This window comes from Nasonia vitripennis, unplaced genomic scaffold, assembly GCF_009193385.2.
Source record: "Nasonia vitripennis strain AsymCx unplaced genomic scaffold, Nvit_psr_1.1 unplaced0251, whole genome shotgun sequence".
NCBI classification, from domain to species: domain Eukaryota; kingdom Metazoa; phylum Arthropoda; class Insecta; order Hymenoptera; family Pteromalidae; genus Nasonia; species Nasonia vitripennis.
This window is the reverse complement of record NW_022280030.1, coordinates 267,097-292,476: the sequence shown is the minus strand read 5'-3', so window position 1 is coordinate 292,476 and position 25,380 is coordinate 267,097. Positions and strand designations below refer to the sequence as shown.

At 39.5% G+C, this 25,380-nt stretch overlaps 1 protein-coding gene across 4 annotated transcripts in view; it reads left to right on the top strand.

The window, feature by feature from the left end:
- The window catches only part of LOC116418353 (exostosin-2-like), a 225,327-nt gene that overhangs the window by 40,877 nt on the left and 159,070 nt on the right, over positions 1 to 25,380 (top strand). For all 4 annotated transcript variants that reach the window (XR_004228364.2, XM_032602248.1, XM_032602249.1 and 1 more), the window contains one exon: positions 71 to 280. Coding sequence is in view for 3 of the 4 variants with exons in the window: in XM_032602248.1 (XP_032458139.1) it covers positions 71 to 280 (210 nt within the window). In the remaining variant the exon portion in view is untranslated. The remainder of the gene's footprint in view (positions 1 to 70; positions 281 to 25,380) is intronic.

The following is a 25,380-nucleotide window of genomic DNA, read 5'->3' as shown; positions in this document are numbered from 1 at the left end:
AAATAGGAGCAATTGTAATTCTTATATTATAAATACAAGTTATATATTTATCAATTTTGTAATCTTACAGACAGCGAAAAGGAAGGAATCACCTTTTATTCCAGTATATTTTTGAACCTACTAACAACGTGCAAAAATCAGAAATCGATGAACGTCTAAATCAAGCTATGATTGCTGGTGTCGGATTTACAAAGTACACATTTAGAAGAAACTTTGATATAAGTCTCCCGGTATTTAGTTCTTTACTTTATGATATAAAGAACGACGCCAGAAAAACAAGGTAAGAATAATCAATAAAATGTGTAATAACAATATGATTACTAGCAGCAGATGTCTTGCTCCCTCGGTTGCATTCCGATGTCGATCACACACACACACACACACACACACACACACACACACACACACACACACATCTTATATAATATATAAGTGAGACGCAGAGGTTAAAAAGCAATTTTAAAGCAGCACAGTAGTGCCCTGGTGTCAAGTATACGTTTTGTACACTATGTCGTCTGGAGCACCTTGAGCAAGTATACTTTAAAATTGCTTTTTAACCTCTGCGTCTCACTTATTTATCATCGATATTTTATTTGATCTGTTGCTGATACGTATGTATGAACGTCTGATTTGAAGATTTTTATTAGATCTTTTAATTATCGCGCCAATTTTCCAAGAAAATGGTTCCTTTATGCCAAATACATTTATAATAATAATAATAACAATAATTATGATTAAAAATTATTCTGTGACTTATTTTATTATTTTCGTCTACCTAATACTATTTTTTTTTCAAGCCAGCCACTCCAAAATATCGGTAATAGGTTGAGCGGTTTTTTAATAAAATTCGAAGTGTTTATAAATCTCTAAAAAAAATTAATTTTTGAAAAAGTAAAAGGATAGGCGAGTTTGATGTATTCCGCAAAATTATTATGGATGTCAGTGACGTAGCATTTTATACATATTTATTACAACATGCGACGGGGTGACCGTCGAGGTAGAAATCTCTCTCTCTCTCTCTCTCTCGCTCTCTCTCTCTCTCTCGCTCTCTTTCTCTCTCTCTCTCTCTTTCTTCCATGCTACTCTCTGCCGGGGTTGTACCACTCTATGAGTTGGTACTAATAGCATTGGGAATCTGTTTTGTAGAGAGAAAGAGTTCCCGTCGGAAAGAAAGAGAGAGAGGGAGAGAGAGAGAGAGAGAGAGAGAGAGAGAGAGAGAGAGAGAGAGAGAGTGAGAGAGAGAGAGAGTAGCAGACCACGCCACACTATACTGCGTAGCTTCATCGCCAGCCTCACTACTACAATCCCGCCGGTCTACACGCATACACTACGTGAAAGAAGCCAGCGTTGCGCCGAACCAGCGTGAGCGAAGAAGAGAGCGAACCGCTGGGAGGGGGAAAACCGCGTCGTGCGGTCCCGTTCGCAGTTCACCGATAAGTCGAGCGTGTGCGTATGAGAGTCGACGTATGAGTATGCGAATTATTTAGTCGGAATGAAATAATGTAATTTGTAGAGCGGAAATTATGTACTGAGTGAAGGAGTGATACTAACTCGTGAGAGTGTGTTTCTGAGCAAAATGTTTTGCCAGAAAGCTTGTAAAACAACGATAACTCAACGAAGTATGTAATGCGCATGCGTGGAAGTGTGTGCGAGAGCATCATGTCTGAATCCGCCGCGAGAAGGCAAACATTAGGTTGTGAAACACAGCCTGAAGCAAATCCCCTGGTAGTGCCAAAAATTTGGGTAGTTTTCTTTTATTCGCGACGAAATTTCTTTTTAGAACACGAGACATCATCCGAACGAGAGGAAGGAAGTATAGCAGAGAATATTTACAGAGGTAGACAGAGTAAAGTATTTGTCTGAGTATTTCATAGCCATACTGCCGGGAGTAGACTTGCTAGAGTCGCGGAGCCATTGTGTGTAATCGTCGGAAGTTTCGTTTTTCGCGAAATAGTATCGCGCGGATATAAGTTCGCCGCTGAGTTTTAGCCGACGCTTAGCCGTGAGTCGCATAATTAGTAACAGAAATAAAAGGATTGTGATTTTAGTGCATTAAATTAGTGGGTTACAATTTTTCCCCCGCTTTTATCCACGGCCGAATCTCAGAGATAAGACGTCTCTAATAGTCGGCAACATGTTAGTTGATTTTGTCTAAAGTAAAATTCTTTCTACTAGGCGCCTGTTCAACAAATACGGTCGCTACCAACACTAACGTGTGAATGGCGTAATCTCACGCCGGATTTCCCTTTAAAAATCCACAACGTTACAAACAATACTTTTATTTGACAAATTAATTATGGCTTGTAGCAACTAAATTACAAATAAAAAAGAACTGAGATAAATCAAAGATAGTCAAGTTTTGTAACACCCCGTACAAGCTCTGTAGTGTTTAAAAAATCAAGAAAAAATAAAATTAAAATCATCTAAACGAAATTTCAGATCATTTTAACAATAACGACAATGGGAACATATTCTACGGGAAATATCCTATCAAAATACGGAATAAAAAAAAATCGATTTTTTCATGATTTCAAAAGTGTTGTGCCTCCTTAAAAAATGTCTGTCCGTCCGTCCGGATTTTTTTTTTTCATTTATTGCACAAAACTTGATGTATTTTATACATAAAAAACTATTTAATGTCATAGACAGGTACATATGATAAAAATATACGTTCCTACTAAAAAACATGTTCAAGATTTGGTCCAGGTAGATTGGAAGCTGTTAAAACAATAAAAAACGCAATTAATTAATTTTTTTTCATGTTTTCGACACACACACACACACACATATATATATATATATATATATATATATATACAGGGTGTTTCATTTTAATCCGACCACGACAAAAAACCATGGAAAAACTAATTTTAACGAAAAATGACCTTAACAAAAGTTGAAGGGGGTAAAGGGGGCCATCGAATGACACCAACACCTTTGACCTTGAACTCGATTTTCAACGTCATTTGAAGGTCATTGTATTTTTTTAACGGGAACCCCTATTTTTGACCTCGGAATACGGAGCAGCGGAAAAAATTACGTCGGAAATGACATTTCAAGTTTGCCTTAGTGACCTTGAGAAGGTCAATTCAAGGTTAAATAAGAAGTATCTGCCTAAGATTGTTTTCCTTTCAATTTTTTCGTAGAATTATCATTTTGTTATTGTAATAAACATTAAGAGAATAATTGACTTAAAATGTGATTATGCTTTGCTGACTTCAAAGCCATTTTGTAAGGTCAAAAGTGCAAAAATGCAATATCAAATGTTATGTGAAGTCCATATTTATATCCTAACTTTAGCGTTACCCAGGAACAACGACGTGGACGTAATAGGATTGTGTTCCCTTTGGGGTGCTTGATTAGAGTGAGTCCCCTTGCCTCTCACTTTTCGGGGTGCTTGATTAGAGTGAGTCCCCTTGCCTCTCACTTTTCGGAGTGCTTGATTAGAGTGAGTCCCCTTGCCTCTCACTTTTCGGGGTGCTTGATTAGAGTGAGTCCCCTTGTCTCTCAATTTTCCTTGTTGAGCTCTACGGTAAATCTCACGAATGGTTGTATGACTTGGATGTTTTCTATCGGGATATCGAATTCGATACAAGGCTGCAGCTTGTCGATAATTACGTCTAGATTCACCAAGAATCAATAAAATATCAACCCTTTCAGCGGCTGGATAATCAGCCATTGTTAAAAATGTATAACAAGTTCAATAAAAAATTTTGTTTTTACCAAACTGAACAAATTAGATAGCTTTCGATGAGTAATAAATTTTAATAGAAAAAATAAAGGTCAATGAATGAAAAAGAGAAAATGTTAAACAAATGATATTTGGCTAATCAATAACTATTCAATAACTAGTAAACTATTGAATACTAAGTGTAAGTAACAATGAGTAGAGGATAAATTCATATGAAAAGAGATCTCTTATTAGAAAAATTGTCTATTTCAACAATGAGTCGCGGGAAAATTCAACATGAAAAATCATCTTTACAAAATAAATTATTTATTTCAACAATAAATTCAGGCAAAATTCGATGAGGAAAATTAGTAGCCAATTGTGTCCACGTCGTTCCTGAGTAACGCTAAAGATAGGATAAAAATTCGCTTACGAAAACATCCCAAGAACTGAATAGAATCAAAAAAAAATGGTGGTGTCTTTGGGCACCTACATTCAAATCTGTACATAATAAAAGTGAGAGGCAAGGAGACTCACTCTAATCAAGTACCCCAAAGGGAACACAATCCTATTACGTCCACGTCGTTGCTCCTGGGCAACACTAAAGTTAGGATATAAATATGGACTCCACATAACATTTGATATTGCATTTTTGCACTTTTGACCTTACAAAATGGCTTTGAAGTCAGCAAAGCATAATCACATTTTAAGTCAATTATTCTCTTAATGTTTATTACAATAACAAAATGATAATTCTACGAAAAAATTGAAAGGAAAACAATCTTAGGCTGATACTTCTTATTTGACCTTCTCAAGGTCACCAAAGCAAACTTAAAATATCCTTTGCGACGTAATTTTTTCCGCTCTATCCGATTCCAAGGTCTAAAATAGAGGTTCCTATTTAAAAAAATCACAATTACCCTCAAATGACCTTGAAAATCGAGTTCAAGGTCATATGTGTTTGTGTCATTCGATGGCCCCTTTTACTCCCTTCAACTTTTGTTAATATATATATATATATATATATATATATATATATATGCCTACTTCTCTGTGAAATCGAAGAAATGAAAAATTTAATTTTCATTTACAGTATGCATATATATATATATATATATATATATATATATATATATATATATATATATATATGTGTGTGTGTGTGTGTGTGTGTGTGTGTGTTCTATACATTTTTCTATATGTACCTGACTCCCAAAAAAAAAATCAGCGCGATTCCTTCATTTAGCTTCGAGTTCTAGCTAGTCAAAGTTGAGGTTTTAAGCAATTTTTACATTTTTTGCCTATTTTCAATAATTTGTAGCTCATAAGGGATGCATTTTTAATTAAAACTAGCAAAAAACGCTCGCTTCGCTCGCGATTTACAAATTAATTGTAATTAAATATACTGTTAAATATTAGATGCACACTCGATGGTCGTTAATTCTTGTGGAACGTTTTTGAAATGCGCCAATCATATTGCTTAATTGATAAACTCTAACCAATCAAAAGCACGACTTCATAAACGTTATATAAGAATTAATTACCGTTGAGTATAAAAGAATATATTCATTGCAGCCTAAAAAGTAAAAGCCTTTTCTATAAAAGTAGTTATAGCTACTAGTACATAGGACCGGCTATAAAATTATAGAATAAAATAGAAATAAATTTTGAATATTAAAAAATGTTTTTTAACTCTTTGTAATCATTTGCTTACAGTATTAATTATATTAACAAAATCTAACAACAAAATAAAATTAATTAACCATTTTTTTATTTAAATTTATAATATAATGTAAATTATGATATTATAACAATCATAACATTGATATTCTGTACTAAAATGTAATACATAATACGATATTTACTTTTGTATTAAATGATAACGAAAAAGAAAAATAAAAATAAATGAAAAAAAAACGTTATGAACTGCAGATGATAGCAGAAAAATGTCGTAATTGAGACACAGATAACAGTAATCTTTTGTTGTCTTCAGTTTTATTTAGTTATCTAGATTCTTCAGTTGGTTTTTTTTCAGGTGTAAAATTTTACAATTTAGAAAATAAATAAAAAAATGAATACAACAGACAATAGTTTTTCATGGTTCAAAAACGTTTTCATCATTTTATAATTGCTGTCTTCTACATTCACTAGTTTGTTTCGGATTTCTACACATTTTTCTTCACTTTTTTAAAAACACGCTTTTAATAACATCAAAAAATTATCTTTTAAAAAAGTCAAAGGTTAGGCGAGTTTGATATGTTCCGCAACGAAATAAAATTTTAGTTGTTTACCAATAAACAAAATGAAACGGTCATGACAAGTTACGTAGTAAGTATCTTGAGAGTTTTTCTAATTGATCAGTATATAACTTAATTTTAGGTTAAGTAAGCCCTTTATTGACCGAAAAAGTTTTGTTGCTTCATTATGATCAAATATAATCGCACTCACACACAGGATATAATTCGATCTGCTGGACACAGCACAGCACTCCGGGTTATTAAACAATTTCCTAGATCACGAGGGAAGTCTTCTGTTTACTTTTCGAAGGCTGAGAGCTATCTGAGCGCGCACCTGAAGGATTAGCCCGCGCGCTCGCTCTCTCTAACTCTCTCGCTCTTATTCCCGAATTCGCACTCGTCTACCCTGTTACGTCGCAGCACAGCGGTGCTCAACTCGTTACAACCCCTACCCCTCCCTAGAATCGATCAATCGACCAGATGGCGATTCTATCCATTCCGTCCGCGACGAACCGAAGCGTCGTGCATCACGTCCGCGACTAGGAATTTGGGGATGCTGGGGCGATAAAAAAAATACATTATTACGGTGACTACCGTTACTGGGCTTTATTTAGCCTTGTGTAGCCGAACATTTGGGCACTTGTTGCTGCGCGACACATTGGGGTGCCCGCAGACATAGCACGATTTCTGGGCGATAAAGAATCGGTGCAGAAGTTATCAGCGCTTTCACTTGCTGGAAAGCGTCATGCTATTCCGTCACCCACTCGTATTTTCTGCCTTTTTTCGTCAGGTGATGGAACGGTTCAGCGACGGATGCGAATTCTTGCAAGAATTTGCGATACCACGACGCCATTCCTAAGAAACGTCTCAGCTGTTTTAGGCTTTTCGACGCTGGATATGCCACAATGGGCGCTATCTTCCCCTGGATCTGGCCGAAAACCATCGTTACTAACCAGTACGCCGAGGTACTTCACCTCTTCTCGGCAAAAAACACTTTTGTCCCGGTTGATCGTCAATCCAGCTGCGTTCATTCCCTGAAGCACTGTCTCTAAGTACTCGAGATGCTCTTCAAACGTCTCTGTCGCGATGATAATATCATCGAGATACGAGTACGCGTATGGCTAGAGTTCTGGACTGATCACTTCGTCGGTCATTCGCTGGAAGGTCGCTCCAGCGTAGGCTAAACCAAATGGCATACATGTGAATTGGAATAAGCCTAGCTAAAGAAATGTAAAGGCTGTCAGAGGTCTCGCCTCCGGTTTCAACGGTATTTGATGGTACGTGCTGCTAAGGTTCAACGTCGCTTTTTACAGTTTACGAAGGATATCATCCATATTAGGTAATGGATATGCGTCAGCCTTTGACAGCGCATTAACTTTCCGGAAGTTGATGCAAAAACGATATTGCCCATTTGCTTTGCGCACCATCACTATCGGGCTTGACCTACCACTGTCAGAGGGTTCGATGATTCCCGCAGCAAGCAACTCTCGTACTTGTTGGTACGTCTCCTCCTCTATTTTTGGCGACACGGGATAATACTTCTGTTTTATCAGCCTGGCCGATCTAACGTCTATCCCGTGCTCAATCAACTGCGTCCATCCGATCGTACGGTTGGATTTAGGCAGGATGCTGTCCAGCATTCTGCGAATTTGCGCATGCTCGTCGTCACTGACGTACGCGAGTCCAACCGCGGCGATATCTATCGTCCCTGCTGTAGCTATCGTAGCCACCTGAAGTTGGACAATCTTTCGCTCCTTCTTCAGATACAGGACGTTTTTATTTAGATCGTGGACTGCGCCGAACAGGCGTCCGAAATTCGTCCCAAATAGACATTTGTTGGTCGCTTAGGGCATAATCGCCACCGTTGCGTCGCGTTGTACACCCGTGACGTCGAATGGAAAGTCCAAAAATCCTACGATCGGCGACGTCTGGCCATTTGCACACTGTGCTTGACAGCCATCGCGTTGTCGCAAAGGTCGACCGCAGGCGCTAGCGATCTGAAGTCCTAACGACCCCATTACTGTCATAGCTGCGCCTGGGTCGTAGAGAGCCTTTACTCTGAACCCTCTGATGCCCACTTGTACCCACCAGTGCAACTCGTCTTCATTTAGCGATATAGTCGACTGGCGAGATTCGCTGGACAATAGTGCGACCATGCGATCGCCTGAGTTTTCGCGCGAAGTATTGACTACGCCCTCTGTCACGTGCCCCTCCTCTCGGAGAGACTCCTCGCGCGACTGTTCCAGAGGAGTAGTAACCTCGCCTACTCCTCCTTTTTGCCGTTTCCCTTACCCGAAGGTCAGTCTCGGGCAAGGTGGGCTTTTCCGTGGCAGTTAAAGCACTCTATTGGCCTCCTCTGCTCTCATTTGCCCGATTGACAGGAACCCTCGCCAGACTTCTGGCTTTTGTGCTTCGGACTAGGAGATTTGCCTCCTCTCTTTCCTAGGTCGAGAGCGTCCTCGTTGAGGGGCTGACTTCTCGTTGCCTCCTCCAGCGTTGGCGTTCTTCTGGTTGCGCTATCGCCGTAAGCTTCGAATCCAGTAGCTTGCTTAGGGCGTCGACTACTATGGGCAGTGCGTCGGTCTGCTCTTCCAATCTTACGGCTGCGAGCGGCGTTTTAGCGCGTCTTTAGTGTCTCACCCTTAAAGGCGCATTCGGGGACGATTGCTATTCCGGGCTTCGGAGATGCTCGATATGAGGCTTCACATGCTAGGGCGGCCTCAACTTCGACCGCTGCCTCGAGTAATTGCTCCACGGTTGTGAAATCTTTCCGCTGAAGTCCTCGTCTGGTCGGGGTTCAATTCTCCGCATAATGCCTTAGAGGTTGTTTACGTAAACCCGCACGCGTTCGCCAGGCCCCTGCGTTCTCGATATTACTTCGCTCAGTAAATTCTGCTGGTAGCCCTGCGTCTGCCCATGCCATCTCTTGATACATTTGCAGAAATCGTCCTAGCTGGACCATTCTCCCTGTTCAGAGAGCCAGTTCTGTAACCACTCGTACGCGTTGTCCGTCAACACATCTTGTAATGACGCTAACATCTGCGCGTCTGACAGGTCGTTCAGCCTTCTGCGTCCTTCCATACGCTGTAGGAAGTTCTCGACGCTTACCGATGAGTCCCCGGTCAACTTTATCCCCCATTTGTTCACCGCAGGACCGATGCGTCTGTTGTTCTGTCTTGGCGACCCATCGTAGTTGCTACTGTCACTCAGCGCTTGCGTATGCGCGTTCGTCGCATTCACATTCCTCCCCCCACCCTAGCAACTACTGGAGGTTGCGAATAGAGAGGATTTGCCAGGATCCAAGAGTTGGAGGCTCCACTAGCCTCCGCGCCCGCGTCTTCGCGGAAGCTGCTGTGATTCATGTGATTTATGCTGTATGTGTCTTGAAAATTAACATGACCGGCTTTGCGTGAGTTCTGTGGATTACTCTCGCTTGCTGGTGGCTTCACCCTTGTACTGGACGCTTTGTTAGTCGGCCAATGTGACATCATGGCCTCCATTTTGTAAATCAGCGCCCTCATCGTTACGGTATTCTCAGCTATCGAGTGACTTGACAGGTCATTCTGAGCTACCGAATTTTGCGCTGATATTTCGTGACTCTGGGCGTATTGTGCGCTGCAACGCTCGTTCACCGTACCCTCTGTTTAGCGGTCGATTGCTCGTTGTTGCAGCGCTTTGCTGTGATCTGGTTTCTAATCCGCCAGTCACTGCTGCTCCTATGACTGCGCGTGGTGCGGTGACCTTTACACTGCGGAACTTTCCGTTTTGGAAGACGTACTCGCTTTGGCTTTCGTCCGCCATAGTTGTCGGCGTTGTCGCTGTCGTCGTTGTCGTCGTTGTCGTGGTTAATGTCGTGACCAGATTCCCTGTCGACACCTATCGTGACGATTCTATTCTGGTCTCGACCCTGCGCTACTTCCGCTGTTAACCTGGCTTGGTCTTCCGGCGTCGACACTGGCGCTTGTGATTGTTCACTATCCTCAGTGACTAGTATTTATGCGAACGCGTCTCTCATTGTCATCGCGTTTAGCAGTTGTAGATTAGGACCTGTCGGTTGGCCTAATCCTTGTGCCGGTTGACCAATCCTTGTGCCGGTTGACCGTAGTTCATCTCGATCGCCGGCGTCATCACGACTTTGTTGGCCTCGATCTCTTGTTTTAACAGCTTCAGAGGATGCGGCTGTTCGGCGTCATAATCGCCCGTATAAATCGAGCGTGTCGATACTTGTTTAGCCGTTGCTGAATAACTTACGTTCTTCCCTCTTCACTCGCGCCATTACTGTCAAGGCGTCCAGGCTTTCTCTAAAATCTTACTTGGTATACTCTCCGAGGAGTCATCTGTTCAGCCTAGCAACGCGATCTAATCGCTTGCCGTCTGGCTTCAACTGCATACTCTCGAGAGCATCGTCCATCTCTTCCTCCTCGATGCCCAAGCACCAATTCTCGACGACCTTCTCTATTTTCTTCGCCATGTTGGTGTATCTTCTGCATCTTAACGTCATTACGCGGTTGCGCAACAACGACGTGGTAGCTCCCTATCCTACGCACTCACTCCAGATAGCCCCTAGATTGTATTCTTGTTGCTACAACGTAAGCTGCAAAAATACAACCTTATTACTCGCACACTTGCACACCTAAGCGCGTCGCTGTGACGTAGATTACGCGAAATCGAATAAAACAAAAAATCGAATTCGAATAATCGGAGCGAAATTGGTAAAAAAATTTTAACTACGCCAGATAAGCACGAATTGCTTGTGGCGCGCGCACTCGTAGGGCCGCTGTGCTCTTACTTGCCCGCACAGTTTGTGCTACAGGCATATACGCAATCACACACCCGAAAAAAACCGCAAAAAGACGAAAATATTTTTCGCGGAATTACGCGTATATCTCGATCTGCGAGTCGAGTGTGTTCTCTTGTTGACAAATCTTGAGGTCTTCTTAGCTAAAAACTAGGCGTATACTGTTCCGCGTATTCTCGTAGAAGTGACTATATACCTCGCGCCCGTCGCGTTCTCGTAGAATTGCCTCTATGTAGCGCCGCAAGCGCTCGCACTCTTTCTCACACACTCGCGCCGCTGCGCGCTTCACTCCACTACAGCGTGCGTGGACTATACTTTGCGGCTACACGCGTTTGTCTTGCTGCTTTGCTGCCTTTTGCTGTTTAATTGTTAATACACGCTCTGCTTTCACACGACACGACACGAAAAAATAATTATGCTACTCTCTATCCTAACAAGAGTGCTTTAAAATTCTCCCGACAACAAATAGAAAATTATTCGATATATACTATACCACTTTGAAGGAAGGCTAGAAAAACGAAGATGACATTTAAAAATAAAATGCCTAAATCCAACTACCCCACACAGTCCGCGCTTAGAAAACAATTTTAGCTACACCTAGGCACATTGAAGAATGGCAAGCAGAGCGAGAAATAACTTTAAAACCAAATGCGTCAATCCAACTACCCCACACAGTTCGCGCTTAGCAAATAATTATAAATACACCTCGGCTTATCGAAGAAAGGCAAGCATAGCGAGAAATAAATTTAAAACCAAAATGCGTCAATCCAACTACCCCACACAGTTCGCGCTTAGCAAATAATTATAAATACACCTCGGCACATTGAAGAATGGCCAGCATAGCGAGAAATAAATTTAAAACCAAAATGCGTAAATACAACTACCTCACGCACTCAGCGCACAGCAAATAATTTTCACTATACCTAGGCACATTGAAGAATGGCAAGCAGAGCGAGAAATAACTTTAAAACCAAATGCGTCAATCCAACTACCCCACACAGTTCGCGCTTAGCAAATAATTATAAATACACCTCGGCTTACAGAAGAAAGGCAAGCATAGCGAGAAATAAATTTAAAACCAAAATGCGTAAATCCAACTACCCCACACACTCCGCGTTTAGCAAATAATTTTAACTACACCTAGGCACATTGAAGAATGGCAAGCAGAGCGAGAAATAACTTTAAAACCAAATGCGTCAATCCAACTACCCCACACAGTTCGCGCTTAGCAAATAATTATAAATACACCTCGGCACATTGAAGAATGGCAAACAGTGCGAGAAATAAATTCAAAACCAAAATGCGTAAATACAACTACCTCACGCACTCCGCGCTTAGCAAATAATTTTAAATACACCTCGGCACGTTGAATAATGGCAAGCAGTGCGAGAAATAAATTCAAAACCAAAATGCGTAAATACAACTACCTCACGCACTCAGCGCTCAGCAAATAATTATAACTATACCTAGGCACATTGAAGAATGGCAAGCAGAGCGAGAAATAACTTTAAAACCAAATGCGTCAATCCAACTACCCCACACAGTTCGCGCTTAGCAAATAATTATAAATACACCTCGGCTTACAGAAGAAAGGCAAGCATAGCGAGAAATAAATTTAAAACCAAAATGCGTCAATCCAACTACCCCACACAGTTCGCGCTTAGCAAATAATTATAAATACACCTCGGCACATTGAAGAATGGCAAGCATAGCGAGAAATAAATTTAAAACCAAATGCTTCAATCCAACTACCCCACACAGTTCGCGCTTAGCAAATAATTATAAATACACCTCGGCTTACAGAAGAAAGGCAAGCATAGCGAGAAATAAATTTAAAACCAAAATGCGTAAATCCAACTACCCCACACACTCCACGTTTAGCAAATAATTTTAACTACATCTCGGCACATTGAAGTATAGCAAGCATAGCGAGAAATAAATTTAAAACCAAAATGCGTAAATACAACTACCTCACGCACTCAGCGCTCAGCAAATAATTTTAACTATACCTAGGCACATTGAAGAATGGCAAGCAGAGCGAGAAATAACTTTAAAACCAAATGCGTCAATCCAACTACCCCACACAGTTCGCGCTTAGCAAATAATTATAAATACACCTCGGCACATTTAAGAATGGCAAGCATAGCGAGAAATAAATTTAAAACCAAAATGCGTCAATCCAACTACCCCACACATTTCGCGCTTAGTAAATAATTATAAATACACCTCGGCACATTGAAGAATGGCAAGCATAGCGAGAAATAAATTTAAAACCAAAATGCGTCAATCCAACTACATCACACACTCTGCGCTTAGCAAACAATTTTAACTACACCTCGGCTTATAGAAGAAAGGCAAGCATAGCGAGAAATAAATTTAAAACCAAAATGCGTAAATCCAACTACCCTACACAGTTCGCGCTTAGCAAATAATTATAAATACACCTCGGCACATTGAAGAATGGCAAGCATAGCGAGAAATAAATTTAAAACCAAAATGCGTAAATACAACTACCTCACGCACTCAGCGCACAGCAAATAATTTTCACTATACCTAGGCACATTGAAGAATGGCAAGCAGAGCGAGAAATAACTTTAAAACCAAATGCGTCAATCCAACTACCCCACACAGTTCGCGCTTAGCAAATAATTATAAATACACCTCGGCTTACAGAAGAAAGGCAAGCATAGCGAGAAATAAATTTAAAACCAAAATGCGTAAATCCAACTACCCTACACAGTTCGCGCTTAGCAAATAATTATAAATACACCTCGGCACATTGAAGAATGGCAAGCATAGCGAGAAATAAATTTAAAACCAAAATGCGTAAATACAACTACCTCACGCACTCCGCGTTTAGCAAATAATTTTAACTACACCTAGGCACATTGAAGAATGGCAAGCAGAGCGAGAAATAACTTTAAAACCAAATGCGTCAATCCAACTACCCCACACAGTTCGCGCTTAGCAAATAATTATAAATACACCTCGGCACATTGAAGAATGGCAAACAGTGCGAGAAATAAATTCAAAACCAAAATGCGTAAATACAACTACCTCACGCACTCCGCGCTTAGCAAATAATTTTAAATACACCTCGGCACGTTGAATAATGGCAAGCAGTGCGAGAAATAAATTCAAAACCAAAATGCGTAAATACAACTACCTCACGCACTCAGCGCTCAGCAAATAATTATAACTATACCTAGGCACATTGAAGAATGGCAAGCAGAGCGAGAAATAACTTTAAAACCAAATGCGTCAATCCAACTACCCCACACAGTTCGCGCTTAGCAAATAATTATAAATACACCTCGGCTTACAGAAGAAAGGCAAGCATAGCGAGAAATAAATTTAAAACCAAAATGCGTCAATCCAACTACCCCACACAGTTCGCGCTTAGCAAATAATTATAAATACACCTCGGCACATTGAAGAATGGCAAGCATAGCGAGAAATAAATTTAAAACCAAATGCTTCAATCCAACTACCCCACACAGTTCGCGCTTAGCAAATAATTATAAATACACCTCGGCTTACAGAAGAAAGGCAAGCATAGCGAGAAATAAATTTAAAACCAAAATGCGTAAATCCAACTACCCCACACACTCCACGTTTAGCAAATAATTTTAACTACATCTCGGCACATTGAAGTATAGCAAGCATAGCGAGAAATAAATTTAAAACCAAAATGCGTAAATACAACTACCTCACGCACTCAGCGCTCAGCAAATAATTTTAACTATACCTAGGCACATTGAAGAATGGCAAGCAGAGCGAGAAATAACTTTAAAACCAAATGCGTCAATCCAACTACCCCACACAGTTCGCGCTTAGCAAATAATTATAAATACACCTCGGCACATTTAAGAATGGCAAGCATAGCGAGAAATAAATTTAAAACCAAAATGCGTCAATCCAACTACCCCACACATTTCGCGCTTAGTAAATAATTATAAATACACCTCGGCACATTGAAGAATGGCAAGCATAGCGAGAAATAAATTTAAAACCAAAATGCGTCAATCCAACTACATCACACACTCTGCGCTTAGCAAACAATTTTAACTACACCTCGGCTTATAGAAGAAAGGCAAGCATAGCGAGAAATAAATTTAAAACCAAAATGCGTAAATCCAACTACCCTACACAGTTCGCGCTTAGCAAATAATTATAAATACACCTCGGCACATTGAAGAATGGCAAGCATAGCGAGAAATAAATTTAAAACCAAAATGCGTAAATACAACTACCTCACGCACTCAGCGCACAGCAAATAATTTTCACTATACCTAGGCACATTGAAGAATGGCAAGCAGAGCGAGAAATAACTTTAAAACCAAATGCGTCAATCCAACTACCCCACACAGTTCGCGCTTAGCAAATAATTATAAATACACCTCGGCTTACAGAAGAAAGGCAAGCATAGCGAGAAATAAATTTAAAACCAAAATGCGTAAATCCAACTACCCTACACAGTTCGCGCTTAGCAAATAATTATAAATACACCTCGGCACATTGAAGAATGGCAAGCATAGCGAGAAATAAATTTAAAACCAAAATGCGTAAATACAACTACCTCACGCACTCAGCGCACAGCAAATAATTTTCACTATACCTAGGCACATTGAAGAATGGCAAGCAGAGCGAGAAATAACTTTAAAACCAAATGCGTCAATCCAACTACCCCACACAGTTCGCGCTTAGCAAATAATTATAAATACACCTCGGCACATTGAAGAATGGCAAGCATAGCGAGAAATAAATTTAAAACCAAAATGCGTAAATACAACTACCTCACGTACTCAGCGCTTAGCAAACAATTTTAACTACACCTCGGCATATCGAAGAAAGGCAAGCAGAACGAGAAATAACTTTAAAAACAAAATGCGTCAATCCAACTACATCACGCACTCTACGCTCAGCAAATAATTTTAACTATACCTAGGCACATTGAAGAATGGCAAGCAGAGCGAGAAATAACTTTAAAACCAAATGCGTCAATCCAACTACCCCACACAGTTCGCGCTTAGCAAATAATTATAAATACACCTCGGCTTACAGAAGAAAGGCAAGCATAGCGAGAAATAAATTTAAAACCAAAATGCGTCAATCCAACTACCCCACACAGTTCGCGCTTAGCAAATAATTATAAATACACCTCGGCACATTGAAGAATGGCAAGCATAGCGAGAAATAAATTTAAAACCAAATGCTTCAATCCAACTACCCCACACAGTTCGCGCTTAGCAAATAATTATAAATACACCTCGGCTTACAGAAGAAAGGCAAGCATAGCGAGAAATAAATTTAAAACCAAAATGCGTAAATCCAACTACCCCACACACTCCACGTTTAGCAAATAATTTTAACTACATCTCGGCACATTGAAGTATAGCAAGCATAGCGAGAAATAAATTTAAAACCAAAATGCGTAAATACAACTACCTCACGCACTCAGCGCTCAGCAAATAATTTTAACTATACCTAGGCACATTGAAGAATGGCAAGCAGAGCGAGAAATAACTTTAAAACCAAATGCGTCAATCCAACTACCCCACACAGTTCGCGCTTAGCAAATAATTATAAATACACCTCGGCACATTTAAGAATGGCAAGCATAGCGAGAAATAAATTTAAAACCAAAATGCGTCAATCCAACTACCCCACACATTTCGCGCTTAGTAAATAATTATAAATACACCTCGGCACATTGAAGAATGGCAAGCATAGCGAGAAATAAATTTAAAACCAAAATGCGTCAATCCAACTACATCACACACTCTGCGCTTAGCAAACAATTTTAACTACACCTCGGCATATCGAAGAAAGGCAAGCAGAACGAGAAATAACTTTAAAAACAAAATGCGTCAATCCAACTACATCACGCACTCTACGCTCAGCAAATAATTTTAACTATACCTAGGCACATTGAAGAATGGCAAGCAGAGCGAGAAATAACTTTAAAACCAAATGCGTCAATCCAACTACCCCACACAGTTCGCGCTTAGCAAATAATTATAAATACACCTCGGCTTACAGAAGAAAGGCAAGCATAGCGAGAAATAAATTTAAAACCAAAATGCGTCAATCCAACTACCCCACACAGTTCGCGCTTAGCAAATAATTATAAATACACCTCGGCACATTGAAGAATGGCAAGCATAGCGAGAAATAAATTTAAAACCAAATGCTTCAATCCAACTACCCCACACAGTTCGCGCTTAGCAAATAATTATAAATACACCTCGGCTTACAGAAGAAAGGCAAGCATAGCGAGAAATAAATTTAAAACCAAAATGCGTAAATCCAACTACCCCACACACTCCACGTTTAGCAAATAATTTTAACTACATCTCGGCACATTGAAGTATAGCAAGCATAGCGAGAAATAAATTTAAAACCAAAATGCGTAAATACAACTACCTCACGCACTCAGCGCTCAGCAAATAATTTTAACTATACCTAGGCACATTGAAGAATGGCAAGCAGAGCGAGAAATAACTTTAAAACCAAATGCGTCAATCCAACTACCCCACACAGTTCGCGCTTAGCAAATAATTATAAATACACCTCGGCACATTTAAGAATGGCAAGCATAGCGAGAAATAAATTTAAAACCAAAATGCGTCAATCCAACTACCCCACACATTTCGCGCTTAGTAAATAATTATAAATACACCTCGGCACATTGAAGAATGGCAAGCATAGCGAGAAATAAATTTAAAACCAAAATGCGTCAATCCAACTACATCACACACTCTGCGCTTAGCAAACAATTTTAACTACACCTCGGCTTATAGAAGAAAGGTAAGCATAGCGAGAAATAAATTTAAAACCAAAATGCGTAAATCCAACTACCCTACACAGTTCGCGCTTAGCAAATAATTATAAATACACCTCGGCACATTGAAGAATGGCAAGCATAGCGAGAAATAAATTTAAAACCAAAATGCGTAAATACAACTACCTCACGCACTCAGCGCACAGCAAATAATTTTCACTATACCTAGGCACATTGAAGAATGGCAAGCAGAGCGAGAAATAACTTTAAAACCAAATGCGTCAATCCAACTACCCCACACAGTTCGCGCTTAGCAAATAATTATAAATACACCTCGGCTTACAGAAGAAAGGCAAGCATAGCGAGAAATAAATTTAAAACCAAAATGCGTAAATCCAACTACCCTACACAGTTCGCGCTTAGCAAATAATTATAAATACACCTCGGCACATTGAAGAATGGCAAGCATAGCGAGAAATAAATTTAAAACCAAAATGCGTAAATACAACTACCTCACGCACTCAGCGCACAGCAAATAATTTTCACTATACCTAGGCACATTGAAGAATGGCAAGCAGAGCGAGAAATAACTTTAAAACCAAATGCGTCAATCCAACTACCCCACACAGTTCGCGCTTAGCAAATAATTATAAATACACCTCGGCACATTGAAGAATGGCAAGCATAGCGAGAAATAAATTTAAAACCAAAATGCGTAAATACAACTACCTCACGTACTCAGCGCTTAGCAAACAATTTTAACTACACCTCGGCATATCGAAGAAAGGCAAGCAGAACGAGAAATAACTTTAAAAACAAAATGCGTCAATCCAACTACATCACGCACTCTACGCTCAGCAAATAATTTTAACTATACCTAGGCACATTGAAGAATGGCAAGCAGAGCGAGAAATAACTTTAAAACCAAATGCGTCAATCCAACTACCCCACACAGTTCGCGCTTAGCAAATAATTATAAATACACCTCGGCTTACAGAAGAAAGGCAAGCATAGCGAGAAATAAATTTAAAACCAAAATGCGTAAATCCAACTACCCCACACACTCCACGTTTAGCAAATAATTTTAACTACATCTCGGCACATTGAAGTATAGCAAGCATAGCGAGAAATAAATTTAAAACCAAAATGCGTAAATACAACTACCTCACGCACTCAGCGCTCAGCAAATAATTTTAACTATACCTAGGCACATTGAAGAATGGCAAGCAGAGCGAGAAATAACTTTAAAACCAAATGCGTCAATCCAACTACCCCACACAGTTCGTGCTTAGCAAATAATTATAAATACACCTCGGCACATTTAAGAATGGCAAGCATAGCGAGAAATAAATTTAAAACCAAAATGCGTCAATCCAACTACCCCACACATTTCGCGCTTAGCAAATAATTATAAATACACCTCGGCACATTGAAGAATGGCAAGCATAGCGAGAAATAAATTTAAAACCAAAATGCGTAAATACAACTACCTCACGCACTCAGCGCACGGCAAATAATTTTCACTATACCTAGGCACATTGAAGAATGGCAAGCAGAACGAGAAATAACTTTAAAAACAAAATGCGTCAATCCAACTACATCACGCACTCTACGCTCAGCAAATAATTTTAACTATACCTAGGCACATTGAAGAATGGCAAGCAGAGCGAGAAATAACTTTAAAACCAAATGCGTCAATCCAACTACCCCACACAGTTCGCGCTTAGCAAATAATTATAAATACACCTCGGCTTACAGAAGAAAGGCAAGCATAGCGAGAAATAAATTTAAAACCAAAATGCGTAAATCCAACTACATCACGCACTCTACGCTCAGCAAATAATTTTCACTATACCTAGGCACATTGAAGAATGGCAAGCAGAGCGAGAAATAACTTTAAAACCAAATGCGTCAATCCAACTACCCCACACAGTTCGCGCTTAGCAAATAATTATAAATACACCTCGGCACATTGAAGAATGGCAAGCATAGCGAGAAATAAATTTAAAACCAAAATGCGTAAATACAACTACCTCACGTACTCAGCGCTTAGCAAACAATTTTAACTACACCTCGGCATATCGAAGAAAGGCAAGCAGAACGAGAAATAACTTTAAAAACAAAATGCGTCAATCCAACTACATCACGCACTCTACGCTCAGCAAATAATTTTAACTATACCTAGGCACATTGAAGAATGGCAAGCAGAGCGAGAAATAACTTTAAAACCAAATGCGTCAATCCAACTACCCCACACAGTTCGCGCTTAGCAAATAATTATAAATACACCTCGGCTTACAGAAGAAAGGCAAGCATAGCGAGAAATAAATTTAAAACCAAAATGCGTAAATCCAACTACCCCACACACTCCACGTTTAGCAAATAATTTTAACTACATCTCGGCACATTGAAGTATAGCAAGCATAGCGAGAAATAAATTTAAAACCAAAATGCGTAAATACAACTACCTCACGCACTCAGCGCTCAGCAAATAATTTTAACTATACCTAGGCACATTGAAGAATGGCAAGCAGAGCGAGAAATAACTTTAAAACCAAATGCGTCAATCCAACTACCCCACACAGTTCGTGCTTAGCAAATAATTATAAATACACCTCGGCACATTTAAGAATGGCAAGCATAGCGAGAAATAAATTTAAAACCAAAATGCGTCAATCCAACTACCCCACACATTTCGCGCTTAGCAAATAATTATAAATACACCTCGGCACATTGAAGAATGGCAAGCATAGCGAGAAATAAATTTAAAACCAAAATGCGTAAATACAACTACCTCACGCACTCAGCGCACAGCAAATAATTTTCACTATACCTAGGCACATTGAAGAATGGCAAGCATAGCGAGAAATAAATTTAAAACCAAAATGCGTCAATCCAACTACCCCACACATTTCGCGCTTAGCAAATAATTATAAATACACCTCGGCACATTGAAGAATGGCAAGCATAGCGAGAAATAAATTTAAAACCAAAATGCGTAAATACAACTACCTCACGTACTCAGCGCTTAGCAAACAATTTTAACTACACCTCGGCATATCGAAGAAAGGCAAGCAGAACGAGAAATAACTTTAAAAACAAAATGCGTCAATCCAACTACATCACGCACTCTACGCTCAGCAAATAATTTTAACTATACCTAGGCACATTGAAGAATGGCAAGCAGAGCGAGAAATAACTTTAAAACCAAATGCGTCAATCCAACTACCCCACACAGTTCGCGCTTAGCAAATAATTATAAATACACCTCGGCTTACAGAAGAAAGGCAAGCATAGCGAGAAATAAATTTAAAACCAAAATGCGTAAATCCAACTACCCCACACACTCCACGTTTAGCAAATAATTTTAACTACATCTCGGCACATTGAAGTATAGCAAGCATAGCGAGAAATAAATTTAAAACCAAAATGCGTAAATACAACTACCTCACGCACTCAGCGCTCAGCAAATAATTTTAACTATACCTAGGCACATTGAAGAATGGCAAGCAGAGCGAGAAATAACTTTAAAACCAAATGCGTCAATCCAACTACCCCACACAGTTCGTGCTTAGCAAATAATTATAAATACACCTCGGCACATTTAAGAATGGCAAGCATAGCGAGAAATAAATTTAAAACCAAAATGCGTCAATCCAACTACCCCACACATTTCGCGCTTAGCAAATAATTATAAATACACCTCGGCACATTGAAGAATGGCAAGCATAGCGAGAAATAAATTTAAAACCAAAATGCGTAAATACAACTACCTCACGCACTCAGCGCACAGCAAATAATTTTCACTATACCTAGGCACATTGAAGAATGGCAAGCAGAGCGAGAAATAACTTTAAAACCAAATGCGTCAATCCAACTACCCCACACAGTTCGCGCTTAGCAAATAATTATAAATACACCTCGGCTTACAGAAGAAAGGCAAGCATAGCGAGAAATAAATTTAAAACCAAAATGCGTAAATCCAACTACCCCACACACTCCGCGTTTAGCAAATAATTTTAACTACACCTAGGCACATTGAAGAATGGCAAGCAGAGCGAGAAATAACTTTAAAACCAAATGCGTCAATCCAACTACCCCACACAGTTCGCGCTTAGCAAATAATTATAAATACACCTCGGCACATTGAAGAATGGCAAACAGTGCGAGAAATAAATTCAAAACCAAAATGCGTAAATACAACTACCTCACGCACTCCGCGCTTAGCAAATAATTTTAAATACACCTCGGCACGTTGAATAATGGCAAGCAGTGCGAGAAATAAATTCAAAACCAAAATGCGTAAATACAACTACCTCACGCACTCAGCGCTCAGCAAATAATTATAACTATACCTAGGCACATTGAAGAATGGCAAGCAGAGCGAGAAATAACTTTAAAACCAAATGCGTCAATCCAACTACCCCACACAGTTCGCGCTTAGCAAATAATTATAAATACACCTCGGCTTACAGAAGAAAGGCAAGCATAGCGAGAAATAAATTTAAAACCAAAATGCGTCAATCCAACTACCCCACACAGTTCGCGCTTAGCAAATAATTATAAATACACCTCGGCACATTGAAGAATGGCAAGCATAGCGAGAAATAAATTTAAAACCAAATGCTTCAATCCAACTACCCCACACAGTTCGCGCTTAGCAAATAATTATAAATACACCTCGGCTTACAGAAGAAAGGCAAGCATAGCGAGAAATAAATTTAAAACCAAAATGCGTAAATCCAACTACCCCACACACTCCACGTTTAGCAAATAATTTTAACTACATCTCGGCACATTGAAGTATAGCAAGCATAGCGAGAAATAAATTTAAAACCAAAATGCGTAAATACAACTACCTCACGCACTCAGCGCTCAGCAAATAATTTTAACTATACCTAGGCACATTGAAGAATGGCAAGCAGAGCGAGAAATAACTTTAAAACCAAATGCGTCAATCCAACTACCCCACAGAGTTCGCGCTTAGCAAATAATTATAAATACACCTCGGCACATTTAAGAATGGCAAGCATAGCGAGAAATAAATTTAAAACCAAAATGCGTCAATCCAACTACCCCACACATTTCGCGCTTAGTAAATAATTATAAATACACCTCGGCACATTGAAGAATGGCAAGCATAGCGAGAAATAAATTTAAAACCAAAATGCGTCAATCCAACTACATCACACACTCTGCGCTTAGCAAACAATTTTAACTACACCTCGGCTTATAGAAGAAAGGCAAGCATAGCGAGAAATAAATTTAAAACCAAAATGCGTAAATCCAAGTACCCTACACAGTTCGCGCTTAGCAAATAATTATAAATACACCTCGGCACATTGAAGAATGGCAAGCACAGCGAGAAATAAATTTAAAACCAAAATGCGTAAATACAACTACCTCACGCACTCAGCGCACAGCAAATAATTTTCACTATACCTAGGCACATTGAAGAATGGCAAGCAGAGCGAGAAATAACTTTAAAACCAAATGCGTCAATCCAACTACCCCACACAGTTCGCGCTTAGCAAATAATTATAAATACACCTCGGCTTACAGAAGAAAGGCAAGCATAGCGAGAAATAAATTTAAAACCAAAATGCGTAAATCCAACTACCCTACACAGTTCGCGCTTAGCAAATAATTATAAATACACCTCGGCACATTGAAGAATGGCAAGCATAGCGAGAAATAAATTTAAAACCAAAATGCGTAAATACAACTACCTCACGCACTCAGCGCTCAGCAAATAATTTTAACTATACCTAGGCACATTGAAGAATGGCAAGCAGAGCGAGAAATAACTTTAAAACCAAATGCGTCAATCCAACTACCCCACACAGTTCGTGCTTAGCAAATAATTATAAATACACCTCGGCACATTTAAGAATGGCAAGCATAGCGAGAAATAAATTTAAAACCAAAATGCGTCAATCCAACTACCCCACACATTTCGCGCTTAGCAAATAATTATAAATACACCTCGGCACATTGAAGAATGGCAAGCATAGCGAGAAATAAATTTAAAACCAAAATGCGTAAATACAACTACCTCACGCACTCAGCGCACAGCAAATAATTTTCACTATACCTAGGCACATTGAAGAATGGCAAGCAGAGCGAGAAATAACTTTAAAACCAAATGCGTCAATCCAACTACCCCACACAGTTCGCGCTTAGCAAATAATTATAAATACACCTCGGCTTACAGAAGAAAGGCAAGCATAGCGAGAAATAAATTTAAAACCAAAATGCGTAAATCCAACTACCCCACACACTCCGCGTTTAGCAAATAATTTTAACTACACCTAGGCACATTGAAGAATGGCAAGCAGAGCGAGAAATAACTTTAAAACCAAATGCGTCAATCCAACTACCCCACACAGTTCGCGCTTAGCAAATAATTATAAATACACCTCGGCACATTGAAGAATGGCAAACAGTGCGAGAAATAAATTCAAAACCAAAATGCGTAAATACAACTACCTCACGCACTCCGCGCTTAGCAAATAATTTTAAATACACCTCGGCACGTTGAATAATGGCAAGCAGTGCGAGAAATAAATTCAAAACCAAAATGCGTAAATACAACTACCTCACGCACTCAGCGCTCAGCAAATAATTATAACTATACCTAGGCACATTGAAGAATGGCAAGCAGAGCGAGAAATAACTTTAAAACCAAATGCGTCAATCCAACTACCCCACACAGTTCGCGCTTAGCAAATAATTATAAATACACCTCGGCTTACAGAAGAAAGGCAAGCATAGCGAGAAATAAATTTAAAACCAAAATGCGTCAATCCAACTACCCCACACAGTTCGCGCTTAGCAAATAATTATAAATACACCTCGGCACATTGAAGAATGGCAAGCATAGCGAGAAATAAATTTAAAACCAAATGCTTCAATCCAACTACCCCACACAGTTCGCGCTTAGCAAATAATTATAAATACACCTCGGCTTACAGAAGAAAGGCAAGCATAGCGAGAAATAAATTTAAAACCAAAATGCGTAAATCCAACTACCCCACACACTCCACGTTTAGCAAATAATTTTAACTACATCTCGGCACATTGAAGTATAGCAAGCATAGCGAGAAATAAATTTAAAACCAAAATGCGTAAATACAACTACCTCACGCACTCAGCGCTCAGCAAATAATTTTAACTATACCTAGGCACATTGAAGAATGGCAAGCAGAGCGAGAAATAACTTTAAAACCAAATGCGTCAATCCAACTACCCCACACAGTTCGCGCTTAGCAAATAATTATAAATACACCTCGGCACATTTAAGAATGGCAAGCATAGCGAGAAATAAATTTAAAACCAAAATGCGTCAATCCAACTACCCCACACATTTCGCGCTTAGTAAATAATTATAAATACACCTCGGCACATTGAAGAATGGCAAGCATAGCGAGAAATAAATTTAAAACCAAAATGCGTCAATCCAACTACATCACACACTCTGCGCTTAGCAAACAATTTTAACTACACCTCGGCTTATAGAAGAAAGGCAAGCATAGCGAGAAATAAATTTAAAACCAAAATGCGTAAATCCAAGTACCCTACACAGTTCGCGCTTAGCAAATAATTATAAATACACCTCGGCACATTGAAGAATGGCAAGCACAGCGAGAAATAAATTTAAAACCAAAATGCGTAAATACAACTACCTCACGCACTCAGCGCACAGCAAATAATTTTCACTATACCTAGGCACATTGAAGAATGGCAAGCAGAGCGAGAAATAACTTTAAAACCAAATGCGTCAATCCAACTACCCCACACAGTTCGCGCTTAGCAAATAATTATAAATACACCTCGGCTTACAGAAGAAAGGCAAGCATAGCGAGAAATAAATTTAAAACCAAAATGCGTA